The sequence below is a fragment of the Pelophylax lessonae genome (assembly GCF_965119305.1).
Source record: "Pelophylax lessonae genome assembly, chromosome: 1".
Classification (NCBI taxonomy): domain Eukaryota; kingdom Metazoa; phylum Chordata; class Amphibia; order Anura; family Ranidae; genus Pelophylax; species Pelophylax lessonae.
This window is the reverse complement of record NC_138768.1, coordinates 224,583,494-224,600,388: the sequence shown is the minus strand read 5'-3', so window position 1 is coordinate 224,600,388 and position 16,895 is coordinate 224,583,494. Positions and strand designations below refer to the sequence as shown.

The 16,895-nt window shown below is 40.0% G+C and overlaps 1 protein-coding gene across 2 annotated transcripts in view; it reads right to left on the bottom strand.

Moving 5' to 3' along the window:
• Positions 1-16,895, bottom strand: part of CUX2 (cut like homeobox 2) — a 711,333-nt gene that overhangs the window by 248,131 nt on the left and 446,307 nt on the right. For both annotated transcript variants that reach the window (XM_082244161.1, XM_082244162.1), the window contains one exon: positions 13,898-13,976. In XM_082244161.1, coding sequence (XP_082100287.1) covers positions 13,898-13,976 — 79 coding nt within the window. The remainder of the gene's footprint in view (positions 1-13,897; positions 13,977-16,895) is intronic.

Genomic DNA, 16,895 nt, shown 5'->3' with positions numbered 1-16,895 from the left:
CTGTTCTACCAGGAGATTGTTTGGGGAATGTGGAAGAAAAGGAGGATCAGAAAAGACAGGATCACTTTTTACACAATGCAGAGGATTAACCCCCTAGGTCCCACAGTGAGTATTCCAAGCATGTTTTAAAGCATATACAGACTGATTTTACTGTTGTCGGTTTAGTAACACTTTAAGCTCAAAATTCCTAAGCTTATACTGGCTGTACAGTTTATTGAAGGCTTCTTTCTGGGGAACCAATAATGCATTTATGGACAGCAACACTAATGGATGCTAAAGGATGTGGTGTCACAATTGACTGGAAGTGCACGTAGTAACAGTAATGCCCTCAGACATCATGATGCCTAAAATTAAAAACAAGACATGAAGAGTTAAACTTCTTGGTAAGGGCCACCAAAGATTAAGTTCCGGAGATTTTAGGGTGTTTTATTAAAATGATTTGAAGCCTTGCGCTCACAGATCATAAACTGAGGATCACCTTTTGCAATTTCTCTGTAATCTAAAGCAATTAGTCACAACCAGTCAATCAATGTGTGAGAGATGTAAGCACCATTAGGGAACATTCTATGTTTCCAGCAAGCGCTATAATCTGTTAAAACACTAACTGGTTTTGACAAAGCAGATGTGGGAATGCTAATCAAAAGCAATGTGCTTCAAATATAAAGAAGCTTTAAGCATTTCAGCCCACATTGCTCAGCATACGCCACAATTTGGCAAATATAGAAGAGGCTGTTAGTCTTTTTCAGTCAACCATCTGTATGCTGACTGTTGTCAGATACTATTGCTGTTCAAAGGTAGTCATTTTAAAAAAGGGTGTCTTGTTATTTCTGGACTGTCTGAAACAAGTCTTTCTACACACTGGTCATAGAAAGTGGCTGGCACTCATGAAACCTCCACAATAAAGTGAGCAACCGATCAAAAAAAAAAAGAAATAAACCTTATAGTATGGCCAGCTTTAGGGTAGAAGTATCTCTTTCCTCCTCTAATCTGAGTACTGGATAGTAGTGTACAAAATGGTGAGGTTTTTATCAGCACTCACTGGCTCTGTGTTCACATAACTTTGAAGATGTAAACTCTCCCTGAATGACATTAAGTTTGCTGAACTATGTGTGTCATAAACAAATGCCATTAAAAACAATACTATTTTTCACTTGTTTTTTTTTGGCATCTCAGTGCTGCTGATCTCCTGCAGCCTCTTTCTGACTACATGTGCTGTATGTACTCCCATTATGACTGCCTGTTATTTCTCACAGAATTTTCTGTTGGTAACAACAGTGGAACATGTCTTTACAATATGCGTTGGCAGAGTTGTTTGAAGTTTAATTGGGAGAGCATGTAACATGGCGGCAACGCAAGAAAAACAATTGGGAGACAAAATCATTGTTACCCTATAACAGAAAGTAAAAAATGCAAAAATATATCTCTGCACTGTAGTGAGATGGCCACTGGCACAAATAAGTAGTATACCTAACTTACTACAGGACCCCTTGATAATGTCCCATTGGACGAAACACGTCGGGGAGGAGATTTTATTGCTGACGTCATGGCACTGAATGCTGACTTTTTACGTTTTTTTTATGGTTTTAATGTTACAACAACTTTATTAAACGACTACACTATGAAGACTTTATCTGGCTCTTGGTGAGCTTCATTTACCCTAGTGTCATCCTAATAAAGAGTGTCGCTGGACAACTGGATGTCGGATATTCACTGAATGCGTGTTTGCTGCTTTTTTTTTTTCAAATTATATCTTTATTTCTTTAAATTCAGTTACATAAACATTTAATACATTTTGACTTCCAAAATTATAATATACAAAACATCTATGTCCCACATTCGGGGCAAATATCTTTCATAATATTCTATAACTGAACCCAAATCTCCCATTTTTCCTTATCTTTTCCCTCTTTCCCCTTCCCCCCTCACCTCCGAGGTCCTAACAACAGACAAGTAACAAAGAAAGAAAAAAAAAAAAAAAAAAAAAAAAAAAAACCAAACAAAAAAAATAAAAAAAAGGATAGTTAATACTCTGTTATTCTAATTTATCTATTTTCTGTATGCTAATGGGCTGATTCTTGCTCTATGATTACAGATTGGCCTTCCTCTGAGTTAGTATAATCTATCCACTGTTTCCATTTCTTCTCATATTTATCCGTTTGTTGGCGGGCTGATAGAACCAGTTTCTCCAAGCTGCTTATCTCCTCCACTTTCCTCATCCACATGTTTATATTAGGTGGCTCAGTCTCTCTCCATCTAAGGGGTATGCATATCTTTGCTGCGTTTACTAAATGGGGCATAATAGATTTTCTATAATTTTGCACCGGTTTACTGGGGGCGTGGAGCAGAAAGAGAGATGGTTCTTTAGGGAAGTTACATTTCGTAATCTTCTGTATTGTCCTCCAGATCTGTTCCCAAAACACCTCTAGTTCAGGACATGTCCAGAATACATGAAGCATTGTCCCTCTCCCCGTTCCACATCTCCAGCAACGGTCGGTGTTTGCTACAGAAATTTTGTTCAACTTAACTGGGGTATAATACCATCTGGTAAAGATCTTATAATTCAGTTCTTGAATTCTCACACACGTTGAAGTTGAAAATACTGACTTAATTATTTGATTTTCTTGTTCTATTGAAAATATGGTACCCATTTCCCTTTCCCATTCCCTCAGGAACGGAAGTTTTCGTCGTTCTGCTGATGTCATTATCAGGGAATACAATTTTGATATAGTATGTTCCAAAATCCCATTCTGGATACATATTTTTTCAAAAGGTAATACAGTTTTGTCTCCCTGAGATGGCATCTGCAACGTCCCTAGAAAATGGCGTAATTGAAATGCTCTCCATAAATCTAGGCCAAAATGGCCTGAGACACTTGTTAGTTCTTCCATGGTTACCCATCCTGTCTCTGAAATAAAATCTGATACCTGGAATATTCCTCTCTCTGCTAATATCTTAAATTTCTTATCCCGATATCCCGTCTCGAAGTGGGGATTACCCAAGACTGGATACAGGATGGAATTCTCCCGTATAAGTTTTTCCTGTTTGAATGTTTTCGCGCATATTTTAATTGTGTTTCCTATAATAGGATGGTTCTTCATGGATGCTGGTATAGTTTTATAGCACCATGGAGCTCTTTTCAGTAAGATCTCACATTGTGCCTGCTCTAAGTTTGGCCATGTCTTATATTTCCCATGACGGCACCAGTCAATCACTCTTCCCAGTTGAATAGCTTGGTAGTATTTCCTCATGTTCGGAACTGCCAGACCCCCCTCTGATTTTGATTTAAATAGATATTTTTTCCCTATTCTCGGACGTTTTGATTTCCAGATGAAATTCATTATCATGGTTTCGATCTGTGACAGGAATCGAGATGGGATATGGATGGGAAGTGCCTGGAACATGTATAGAAATTTTGGTAGTACACTCATTTTGACTATATTGCACCTGCCGATCCATGAATGCATTCCCCCTTTCCATTTTTGCAATAACAGATTTATTGATTTTAGTAACGGGTTGAAATTTAAGCTAAATAGTTGCGTTATTTTTGGTGTAATCCGTGTCCCAAGATATTTTAGGGCCTTCTTTGTCCAATTCAACTTAAAATTTACATGTAATTGTTGTTGAAGTGCCTCTGACAGTTCTATTCCCATTGTTTCGGACTTAATAAAGTTTATCTTCATATTCGATTGAATACCGTATCTCTCCAATTCATATAACAAATTGGGAAGTGATATAGTTGGATTTGTAATCGAGAATAAGACGTCATCCGCGTATGCTGATATTTTATATTGGTCCTTCCCCGCTTTGATACCCGAGATATCAGGATTCATACGAATTTTACAGAGAAAGGGCTCCAGTGACAATACGAACAGGAGTGGAGACAGGGGACAGCCCTGTCTTGTACCATTTGTGATTAAGAATTCTGAGGAGAGAACTCCATTTACCTTTACTCTAGCCGATGGAATTGAGTAACTCTGTTTTATCCATTTTAACATTTTCTCTCCTATTCCTATGTAGCGTAGGACAACAAACATATACTCCCACCTAACCCTGTCGAACGCTTTCTCTGCGTCAGTGTTTAAAGTGGAGTTCCACCCTATTTTTATACTTACCTCCATCTTCTCGCTCCGGGTCACCTGAAAAAGAAATGGATAATCGCATATTTTTTTTTTTTTTACTTACCTCGTAGCGAAGAAAATATACTTACCTTACTTCCTTCTTCCTCCTTCCTCGGCCGCGGCCCGTCGTCACTTCCTGGCTCTGCAATGATTCCTGGGAGCTGGACGTCATAGCTCCCAGGAATCATTGCGCCTGCACCGGCCCCGACGTCAGTTCCGGGTCGCGCGCGTCATCCCCTTCTAAACAGCTTCTGGGCATGCCCAGAAGCTGTGGAGGGGTGACGGGCGCGACCCGGAAGTGACGTCGGGGCCGGCGCAGAGCATCGTGGGACCACAGAAGGCGGAAGAAGACGCCGAAGAGGACGCGCTGGCTTCAAGCTGCCCACATCTGAGATGGCAGCGCTGGACAAGACGTTTGCAAGGTAAGTATTTCGTCTTGCAGGTAAGTGCAACCCGGGACAGATCAGAGGCTAGCCATTGTGGAATGCACTAGCCCTGACTGTCCCGGGGGTATTAAAAAAAAAAAAAACAAATCCAGGGTGGAACTCCGCTTTAACAGGACCGTTGGTATCTTATTCTGATGTATTATGTGTATTAGGTTCAGTAACTTGGTCGTGTTGTCCCTTGCCTCTCGGGTTGGGACAAATCCAACCTGATCTAAATGGATCAATTTTGTCAGGTATTTCTGTAATCTTACTGCTATAATCTTTGTAAAAATTTTGAAATCAGTATTCAACAATGAAATTGGTCTGTAGCTTTTACAGGAGGAAGGGTCTTTCCCTTCTTTGGGGATTACCGTTATATGAGCATGTATGGTTTCTTTGGGGATACTATTCCCTGCCCCCCATGAGTTAAACATATCTCTCATGAATTCTTTCAGGTATGGGATTAACTTTTTATAATAGTGTATAGTAAATCCGTCGGGACCAGGTGCCTTCCCTACTTTGATATTTTTAATAGTTTCCATTATCTCCGCTGCTGTAATTGGAGATTCAAGAATCTTGCTCTCCTCTTCTGACAATTGGGACATTTGTGAAGTTTGTACATACTCCTCCAACTGCGTATGTGGAACTATCGGGGTTTTCAAGTTATATAGGGTTTCATAATACTTTTTGAATTCTTGGGTTATCTGTTTAGGATAGGTGAATCTCTGTCCTGCATCGTTTACTATATGTGGTATATAAGATGTCAGGTTTTGGTCTCTAAGCGATCTTGCCAAAAGCCTTCCACATTTGTCCCCTGATTCATAGATATTTTTTTTAGTTTTCTGAATTGCAGCTTTGGCTCTGAAAGATAGGAGTTCATTAATATCCCTTCTTATTTTTAAAAGTTCTGCCTTTCCCTCTGTTGTCGGTGCGTGCTTGTGTTTTGCTTCTGCTTTATGTAAGGATTGGAGTAAATGGTTTAATTGTTTATTTCGTTGTTTTTTGATCCTAGACCCATGTTTAATTAATATCCCACGTATGACTGCTTTGTGGGTTTCCCATATTATACCTGGATCTGAGTCTTCCGTGGTATTAGTCAGAAAAAAAAATTCTATTTCTGATTCTACCTCTGCCATGGTCTCACGGTCCTGTAGAAGACTTTCGTTCAATCTCCAAGTTGGTTCTCTCCTTTCTCTTTTGTTTGGTAGCTCATAAGTTAATATAATTGGGGCATGGTCGGACCAAGTCACTGAACCTATCTTTATATCTTTTATAGCGTGTAGTTGACTGTGTGGAATTAGAAAATAATCTATACGGGAGTATTGTTGATGCAGGGAGGAATAAAATGAGTAGTCTCTTTCTCCTGGATGTCTAAGACGCCATGCGTCTATTAATTGCCCTTCCTGTAATATTTTGGCAAACTTTTTTTGTACCCTAACAGGGATTGAGGATACTCCCCGTGATGTATCCTCTGTTGGAATCAGGGGAATATTCAAATCTCCCCCTATTATTACTTGTCCTTCCCTAAACTCATTGAGCATATCCATCCCTCTACCAAGGAATCCATCCTGTTTTGTGTTTGGGACATACAAGTTGACTAATGTGACTACGGTCTCCCGTATAGTCCCTTTTATAAATAAATAACGACCATTTGGGTCATTCAAGATTTGTTTACATTTCCAGGGCAGACTCCCTGATATCAGGATGGATACACCCCTTGACTTTGCCTCCAAGTTAGTTGCGTGGTAGATTATAGGGAAAAAATTATTGCCTAGCCTTGGGCATTTATCCTCTCTGAAGTGTGTCTCCTGTACCATTGCTATATCCACCTTTGATCTTTTCAAGTCATCTAATAAGATTTTCCTTTTTTCAGGCACATTAAGGCCCTTTGCATTAATAGATAAAATTCGTATGTTTTCCATTGTATTAACAGGAGAAAGTAGAGAAGAAAAGAAAAAAAAAAAAAAATTTATATCAAAACTTAAGACCCCCCAAAGGATGAGGGAGGGAAGGGGAAAATACCCGCTTGATCTCTCAGTTATAAGAGGTCACTAAATAGCTTTGCGCTGAGTTGCTCCTCCAATTATTATTGGTTCTTTGAGCAGTTTCCTAAATGGGGTTATGGTTGGATTAGGCTAGAGAATGAAAGAGAAAAAAAAAAAACAGAAAAAACAATAAGAGGAACTCTCCCCTCCCGCTCCCGGGTCCCGACACAGATCATTTCCATGGTCTAATGGCATTTATTTATATACATTCACTTTCTCCTTCGAACCCACCCTCCTCTCAATACATCTCTATCTCGCTCTTTAAGCTGAGGTTGGGAGGATGGAGAAAAAAAAAAAAAAAATTAAAAAAAAAACTCCCCCCTTCTCCCCCCCTCCCCCTCAGAACCCGAAAAGAAGGGGGGGGTGGGGGGGGGAAAGGGCAGGCAGAGGGGAAAACCCTCCCCCCTCCCAACCCCCCCCACCCCCCCAGCCCCCCTCCAGGGACCTGTTTCATACCTCCTTCATCATTCACTGGTTCCCTCCCCTCTCTTAGTACTCCAGTCATTGAGCTGCTAGTTAAATCTTCCTCCATCCTCCATACTTCCCTAGAGAGATCTTACATCTTTAATCTCGCTAAAGAGAGAAAAAAAAAAAAAAAAAAGAAAAAAGAAAAAAAAAAGTGAGTGAACCCCCCAGTCTCCCTGTCTTATCACCCTCTTAGGGACCCCCTTAGTTCGGTCCTATTAAACTATTAAGTGCTTAAAAAAAAAAAAAAAAGAAAACAAAACCCCAGAAAAAAAAAAAAAAGAAAAACCAGGAAGTGCTGTGCAATAAAATAAAATATAGATTGGATGTTTATATTGTGTTTGTTTTGTGGAAACCACTTCCCCCTTTCTTATCTCTTGTTCCTTCTAATTCCTCTATTTACTTAGTATATTCAATTATCTATTCATTTTGTGAAAAAAAACCGTACCCACACCAGCGACAAAAAAAAGAAAAAAAAAGGAAAAGAAAAAAAAAAAAAAAAAGATAAGGGGGGGGGGGGAACCCAAACAAAAAAAAGAAAAACCCCCCACCAAAAACTCACACCCTCTTTACTCAAAAGAGAACCATTTCTCCCCACCTCTACAATCGTGTACGTGTTTCTAGTGATATTTATGGAAAACACCAAATAGCAAAACCAAACACAGAAAAAAAAATAAATAAATAAATAAAATAAAAAGAGAAAACCCTCCTTCAGCTTATATGATCAATTGAGTCCGTGCAAAAGTTCATATTCTGTCCAGAGGGGTTAGGAACTCTACCCTCTGTCCCTCACCACAGAAAAGAGAAAGGGGTGAGGTGTATTTATCTTCAACAGTTAAGCAACATGGTACAACATATTATTCACCCCTTGACAAGAGAGAGAAAAAGAATGGAGGATAAAATTGCGGAGAGAGGGAAATGCCAGGAGAACGTAGTATAAATTATATGAATATGGCTTCCCTCTCCCCCTTCCAGAGACCAAAAAAAAAAAAAAAGGGGGGGGTCAAAATTCCCCCTTGCCCCCCACCCCATCCCCCTCTCCTCTCCATCTTAATCCTCAGTTTATCCAGGTTTCTCAAGCATGTACTGTCCTATTTCCATCCAGCTTCCTTTCACGGGGTCCCCCACTTGGGTATCCCCTTGTTCTTGGGGGAATTGCAAGCCAGTCTTGTACTTGTATAGGTTCAGTACCAAGAAAATCAAATAAGTTATGCAGGTCTTCTGGGGTACGAAGGACAAACGAGTTGCGTTCCTTAAAAAAAGTCACTGCTAATGGGTATCCCCATCTGTACTTGAATCCTAGCTGTTTTGCTCTTTCCAGCACTGGCCGTAATAAAGCTCTACGGTATAAAGTGGATTTAGACAGGTCCGGAAGTATCTTTATTTTGGCCCCTGCAATTTCAACAGGACCTGTAACCCAGGCTTTACGGAGAATCTCCTCTTTCTGTCTATAATAGTGTGTTTTACACACTATGTCTCGGGGTCTGTTGGGGTCAGTGCTTCTAAACCCCGCAACTCTGTGGACCCTGTCTATTTCCATGGGGGCCATAGGGTGAGAGGTAGGAGCTAGCAATCTTAGAAAAATATCTCTCACCTTCTCCTGTAGGTTTTCCCCTTCCTCCTCAGGGACACCTCTCAACTTCAAATTACCTCTGCGGCTCCGGTCTTCCAGGTCTTCCATGTATAGTTGCATATTGATAGTAGCTTCAAACAGTGCTTCTGTAGTTTTCCTTATTCCGGCCACTTGTTCTTTAACTACAGTGATCTCAGTTTCCTTTGAAACAACTCTGTTTGATAACTGTGTCATGTCTTTACGGAGCTCTTGCATATCTGTCCGGTGTGTCTCCTCGATCCGCATAATCAAAGCCTCTATTTCAGCTTTTGTTGGAAGTGCTTTCAATAGGTCCTTGATATCCAGGCTCTCCAGCTCCTGTTGTTTAGTGGGGTCTGGTCCAGCTCCCCTCACTGCAATTGCCTCCGAGCTTGTAGTTTCCTCCGGCAGCTTTTCCCCTCTCTCTGTATGATGTATACCTTGTGTGTTCAGTTTGATCTGTATGCCCGCACGTGCCGCCGCCATCTTGGCTTCAGGCGTTCCAGGCAGCTGATGGGAAAAGTATTGTTTAATGTCTCCTGATCTCCTCTGCGGGTGACGCCTTTCCGCAGCCAAGCGGTCGCTAGTCGAGCGGGTTACCGGGCGGGTCCTGGCCGGTTTGCTTGTTTGCATGCCGCGCTAACAGTGCCGTGTCGGGCTGGTCCGGGAGCGTGGCGGTCGGGAGCTTCACTCAAACGTCCTCACATCACGCCCTCTCCAAGCCACTCCCCCCCATCGTGTTTGCTGCTGTAACGGCAGCCATCCTTTCTGGTGAGTGTCCATTTTCACTGGGTTGCAGTGGAAGGTCTTGGAGCACTTACTTCACCTTTAGTGTGCTGTGGCACAACATTATACTGGACTTTTTCTACTTTACGTTTCTTCACTCACTCCATCTTGTTATGAGACTTTACATATGAATTTGTCTCTCTTATAGCACTGAGAGGATTTCCCTATATATAACATTGCACATAATATTCTTTTACTGCATTGTTTATCATCTTTATTTTTTGGCGTTACACACCTTTTTTTCTATAACAGAAAGGGTTTGTGTGAGGACCATCACAGCAGTGTCGCCAGGTATTAATTTATTGAAAGATGCAGATTTAAAAATAATAAATATTACATTTGAAATGTCATTAACAGGTTGACGCTTATATGAGAGTTTAGTGGTTGAGGTTACATATACTTTAAATGTTCAAATAGGTGTTTTAGGTGTGTCCAGTGGTCAACATTGCAATTAAACAAAACAACTTTCCATGTCATGAGCTGTATTTCATCACGTCTGTGTATAAAGAGAAAGCTAAGACACAGGGAAAGAGGCAGTTGGAGCTTCACAGCCAGCTATGGGTGCAGGACCTTGGATCACAACCGCAAACAGGATACAAGAGAAATGGCCTTAGTAGTGAACAAGCACGCTGTGAGTCGTGTGAAACATGTCTACCATCCATTTTGCTGTACCTTGCATCCTTGTTAAATAAAGCCTTTTATCATGAGCCATCGTTTGGTGTGCGGACATTTCTCTTGTATAAAGAGAAAGCTGACATTCTTTAAACATTTTTATATTTAAAATCAAAATGGAGAACACCAGATTATTAGTTAAATTAAACCTATCATAATAGACATACAAAGACTTCCATTGCAGATTTACTCCTGAAAATGCCAGTTGCCTGACTATTTTTACAGACCCGCTGGCATCCATACTTTCTGAGTCACTGAGCCAAGTTTGCAGATCAGGACAGTCATAGAAAAAGAAGCAGTCATTACCTATGCATATATTTCTTTCAAAGTATGACTTAAAGTACTGAGACAAGCAAGTCAGCCAGCCTGGCAACTAGCATTATCAGGAGAGGTCAGCAGTATAGTAGCCTTCGTGCTTCTGTCCAGCCAGGTTTCATTTTAAGTAAATGGTAATCCTTCATCTAAGGCCAGCCCCCTTATCAGTTCCCCAGTTGACCACTACCAATCTGTTGTGGCATTATCTTTGAAGGTCTACTATGCTTGTGTTTTCTTTTGCCAATACTCACTTCTGCCTATTGGATTTAAACTGCTTCACATAATACAGAGAGATGTGTCATGGTGACTCACTCTCTGACATAAGCAAAGGTGGGCACAACAGCAGAGACAGTCTTTAAATAGACATTTCAAGCCTTGAGGAAGATGCTCATTTGTTGTGGTTTGGAGCTCTGATAAGTCTGTGGAATCACTATGGCACAGTGTCATTATTGTAACATCAGTAGGAATATTTTACTGTAGCACTGCAGTATCCTCATTGTAGAAGCAAGAATAGTCATTATGGAGCAAGGGTTCTTCAATTTTATAAGAACTGCACAGTAGCTAACTACTGCCTCCTAATGGTTGACTTGAACAGTACTCATGCTACTGCAAACAGATTCTATCCATCTTGTGTGTAAAAAAATTGCTACAAAACCTTTTATTTTCCCAATGTTAACAACTAAAACCACGAACCCCTTTTTTATTCTTAATTGACACAATCTGCAAGTTTTCTACATAGTAGTGAGCTTTGTTAGCACCTAGCAAATTCTTTAACACATAAGGGTGTTACAACTTTCCCTGGGAATGACGGGAAGTATAAGATGTACTTATTCATACCCTGCTCTTGCCCAGGAACAGCTATTCAGATTTAGAATACTTTATTAATCCCAAAGGGACATTTAGGAAAGAGAAAAGCTATGACCTTTTTGTGTAACTTAAAGTGAACCTGGATGAGTAGAATAATGGGCTCTGCCTTTGGTGATTTGTTCCTAAGTCTGTCAAGTTTTTATTGTCATCTGTGGCTCATTGGGGATATTTCTCATTAAATCCTGTCCTATTGACAAAACTGTAACTGGGACAAGAAGTGAATAGAAATGTCTAAGAAGATGACAGGGGTTCTAACTCTTCCCTACCCTATCTAAAACTAAAACTAGAACTAAAGTTTGTTGTATTACAGTTTAACATATTTTATGTTAGGTGTTTTTAAGTAGGTTTAGATAAATTTAAAATTTTCTTCAAAACCAACACTAAAAAGACTATAAATGCACTTTTTTCTTGATTTCGAAAACGTATCCAAATGAAGACCATAGGATGCATTGAGATCCATTTAAGAACGTTTGCTCTGTGGATTGATGCTGTCCATTTTTGATGCTAGTGTGCATGAGACAAATGTCTTATCATAACTGTGTTATATGCAAATAGTAAGGTTTATTTGGTAGTATCAAGTATTAAAATGTAACTCCATTTTTGTTGAGAAAAAAAATGTTCCCCTCTGGGTGATCTGTGGCAGCTGAAGGGCTCTAATGAGGAAAGCTGGGTCTGCATCCCTTTAGACGTGTTCCTATTGGGAGTATCTCACCAAAAATGACATTTTTGTTGCAGGAGATGCCAGAAATCTGACTTGTATCTTAGGCAGACTTCTGGGTAAATTGGTGAGCCAATCACACAAGCAGGAAATGATGTTTCTGGAGTGTGGTCAGTATACATTTTGTGTACAGAACAGCTCCAGGTAGCCATATTGTATTGCATTTTCAGAAAATTACAACAGCTGCAGATCGAAAAGGAAAGGTCATTTTTAATAACATTCAATTACAATATGATTTGTGTTGCAATTGTATATGCTATATTGTTTTTTCTTTATTTGCTGATTTTTTTCCCCACAAAAGAGGAGTTACCCTTTAAATGAAGTACGTACCAGCCTGATTTGTTAATAAATTGTATATCCTTATACACAAGAGTCACAATTTTTCTTTTTTTAGTATTATATAGTTAGGCATATTGGTACTTAATTTACAGTAATCCATGCATATACATATATAGTCACTTCCCTCTGTTAAAACCTTTCTATGGCTGTCAATGTCATAACATATGTGTGGGCTATTCTGGAAAGTGAAACAAAAAATCAACAATATTTCCTTAAGTCATTTCTAATTTTTGTTTTTAGGTTTTAAACTTTCCCTCCAAAAATCAAAAATTCAGTGTTGGCTGAATCCTGTAGCTACAAAAAACACAGAAGTGTCTAACTTACCTTGAAGGTGTCATATAATTATATTTTCTGCCTGAAAGAGTTGTACTTCCTTCTCACACATTACTTAAAGCCAATCACAATATGAGTTGAACATTCAGAGACATAGTTATCTCTGAAGCCTTTCAGGATTATAGAGATAAACAGTGGATAACAAATCAAATTCTTCACAATGCACACTGGGAGTTATCAAAACGTCAGTAGAAAGCTGTAGCTGTAGAAGGAGTTTTTCAACTTTTTTGCAGTAGCTTTTCTTTAGCGTTTTTTAGCTTTTATCAGCTGTAGCATTTTTTAGCTTTTTTTAGCAAAACTATACTCCCACAAAAGCTTATGGCTCAAAAATGTAGACAAATGCGGAAAAGCCAAGTTTTTCAAGTTTTATCAGAGTTAGAGCATTTTTACAGCTGAAAAACTCCTCTCAAAACCCACTAGTTCTGGGGGTTTTTCCAGCTAGAAAACGCTCCGGCCAAAAACTACTTATAACAGCCTATGTGTGCATGGACACATAGGATAACATGCTGGGGAGTCTACTGGCTGCAGAAAAAAAACATCTGACGTCAAAAGCAACAGCTGTAAAAATGTCCAGTGTGCATGAGGCCTTATTAATGTTGACAGATTATTAGAGGAATGAACTTTGGAAGCTTTGCAGAAAATAGACAAACAGAGGACAAAAGACAAGTCATTAGTATTGCCTATGATCTCCCTGCAGCGGATCTTCCTCCAATTATAGATTTACTATGCCTAATCTGCACTGTATCTATGTGTGGAAGTTGCCATCTCAGAAGAGACAGGACTTCTGGTGTCAGAGGCTAAATCAAGCACAGTGTGCTGCACAGTAGTCTCATCATCAGATCTCAGTCCATATCTCCTGACTAGCAGCCAGAGGCAGCAGTGCCATGGCCCCCCTACATAACAAGAATTGCACTGCTTTTTCTCAGGGATTTAAGACAAAAAGTACATTTCTCAGAGAACTGCTTAGACATAATTAACATGTTCCCTATAAATTGGCAAAAACTGCCTGAAGTCTCACACATGTCAGCCAAGTCACACTTGAAGTCGCACTGACATGCAGATTTGAAATTGTGCGATTTCAAGTGAAGTTGCACAATTTCAAAGTCGGATTTGGTGTGAACGGTGGGTAATAAGGGCTTTTGATTTTTTGTCTGTGAAGTTTACAAACATGAACATACAATAATTTACAGTAGCATAAAACTGTGGCAAAAAAAGTAAATCACCTGGTGCTTCAATTAATTGCTTGTATACACTCAGGAATGCTGCTTCTGCTTCTTTGCTTCTTTTACTAAGTGCAACGACCTGGTGGACAAGAAATAGAATACATGTAATTACAGAACATCACTATACACATAAAAAAGACAAATTGTTGTGAATCTGCAAATAGTAACTGAAGGAGCATGTACCACTGCCATGAATAAAGTGTTTCACAATTACTCATTCATGCCAGCAGTAGAATCCATAGTGATATGTACTGTATCACTCTTTCCTATATCTCCTTGTCCCAATGCATTGGGGTTGATTTACTATAGGAACAGAGGTTATTCACCTACCAAATGTAAATGTTCACTTTGCAAAGTGTAAGTTCATTTTGCAAAGTAAATGTTACTGAAAAAGGTAAAGTGGTGTTCACTTAATCAAGTGTGTAGGAAACAAGCCTAGCATATGATTAGACATTCAAAGTGAACACAGCTTCATCCTATTCACTAACTTTCTGTTTGCAAAATGAAATCAACCCCTCTGTGACTGATGCACAGGCCTGGGGCATTAAAAGGCTGAAATTCTAGTTTACCCCTGGGTCCCGTCTCTAGAAACTGACGTGTAAAACTGACCTGACCTGTAAAACACAAAGACTGGTACTCACGACATAATGAACAAGTACGATAAAGGGTCTATTTTATGTGTTTTAGGAAGAAAAATAAATTGTCAATAACAGTGACCATTTAGATTCTGTACTTTATTAACCACTTCCCCCTGGGCGGACGTCATATGACGTCCAAAACTTTGCGGGGGTATACCGGGATGATGCCTCTAGCTAGAGGCATCATCCCGGTATCGTTGTTTAGAGCCGACGGTTGGCTTTCCATCGGTACCGATTGATGCGGCTCGGGAGCCGCTCGATCGTTACCCGGGGGGGCGGGAGGGGACGTCCCCCCTCCCGCCGCCTTCCGCGGCTTTTACCGGGGCTCCCGTCCCACCGGGAGCCCCGAGCACCCAGCCGGCGCGTCCGCCGGCTGGATGGAGTCCCGATGAATGCCGGAAATGGCATCGATCGGGTCTCCGATGACGTAACCCGGAGGCGGCGTCCATGACGTCACTTCCGGGTTAGTGTGCTGCAAAACGGCGGCAAATTTGAAAAACGGCTGTATGCAAAAACGCCGTTTTCGGCGTTTTGCATACAGGGAAGTGTAGTGGAGGGGTCTAGGGTCTTTTAGACCCTCGATCCCTCCATAAAGTGTACCTGTCACTACAAATTGCTGTCACAAGGGATGTTTACATTGCTTGTGACAGCAATAAAAGTGATCAGATTTTTTTTCTTTTTAAAAAACTGTAATAAAGTTAAAAAAAAATAAATAAAATAAATGGGAAAAAGAAAAAAAAAATTTAGCCGCCCCGGTCACCGTTAGCTCGCGCACAAAAAAAAACGTATACGGAAGTCGAGCCGCGAATGAAATCGCTGTTCAAACCACACATGTGAGGTATCGCCGCGATCGCCAGATCGTGAGCAATAATTTAAAAAAAAGAGCTACACTCTAACTCTAAACTGGTAACCGTTAAATAAATTTAAAGTGTCGCCTATTGAGATCTCTATTGACCGTAGTTTGTCGCCATCCCACGGGGGGGGGGCGCAATTTTAAACCGTAACATGTTGGGTATCTATTTACTCGGCGTGACATCATCTTTCACAATATATAAAAAAATGGGCTAACTTTACTGTTTAGTATTTTTTAAATGCAGTGAAATGTAATTTTTCCCCAAAAAATGGCGTTTTAAAGACCGCTGCGCAAATACCGCGGTACAAAAAATATTGCAATGACCGCCATTTTATTCTCCAGAGTCTTTGCTAAAAAAATATATATAATGTTTGGGGGTTCTAAGTAGTTTTCTAGGAAAAAATACTGATTTTAACTTGTAAACAAAAAGTGTCCGAAATAGGCCTAGTGGTGAAGTGGTTAAAGGATGATACTAGATCAGTTATATACAAATGTGCTCAAATGTTTGCATACCCTGGCAGAAATCATAACATTGCGGCATTGATATTGGAAATATGACTCATAATGCCAAAGAAACTGTCTTTTTTTAAGAATAGTGAACATATGAAGCCATTTATTATCACATAGTTGTTTGGCTTCTTTTTAACCAATAATGATAACAGAAACCACCCACATGTTTACATTGGAATGTTTGGCTTTGATGCAGACAGATAAGGAAACACACAGGTTAAAATGGCAACTAAAGTTTTATTTCCCACATCTGTGGCTTTTTAAATTGCACTTAGTATCTGTATATAAATAGTCGATGAGTTTGTTAGCTCAAACCTGGATTCACTAACAGGCTAGATACTCAGCCATGAGGAGCAGAAAAGAACTGTCAAAAGACCTGAGTAACAAGGTAATGGAACTTAATAAAGATGGAAAAGGATTTTAAAAAATATCTAAGGCCTTGAATATGTCAGTCAGTACTGTTCAATCACTTACTAAGAAGTGGAAAATTCGGGAATCTCCGAATACCAAACCAAGGTTGGGTAGACCAGGAAAGATTGCAACCACAAAAGCCAGAAAAATTGTTTGGGATACAAAGAAAAGCCCACAGGTAACCTCAGGAGAAATACAGGGTGCTCTGGAAAAAGACGGTGGGGTTGTTACAAGGAGCACAATATGACCATACTTGAACAAAAATGAACTGCCAGAAGGGAGCCTTTACTGTGCCAATGCCACAAAAAAAGCTTGGTGAGGCATGTCAAGGATTTGTCGGACATATTGTAACCGGGCTTTTTTGTGGCATATGCACAGTAAAGGCTTTTTCTGGTTACTCAACATGCAGCTCATTTTTGTTCAAGTTCTTCTCCTTTCTCTCCATCCTGTATTTTATTACATTTGGCACAGCTGTGTATGGCACTTCCTGCACATCCATGCCATCCATTCACAGATCCATTCACGCAGAACTGTGAATGGAAGACCTCAAGTCCCATCTGTCACCAAATTACTCATATTCCATTAA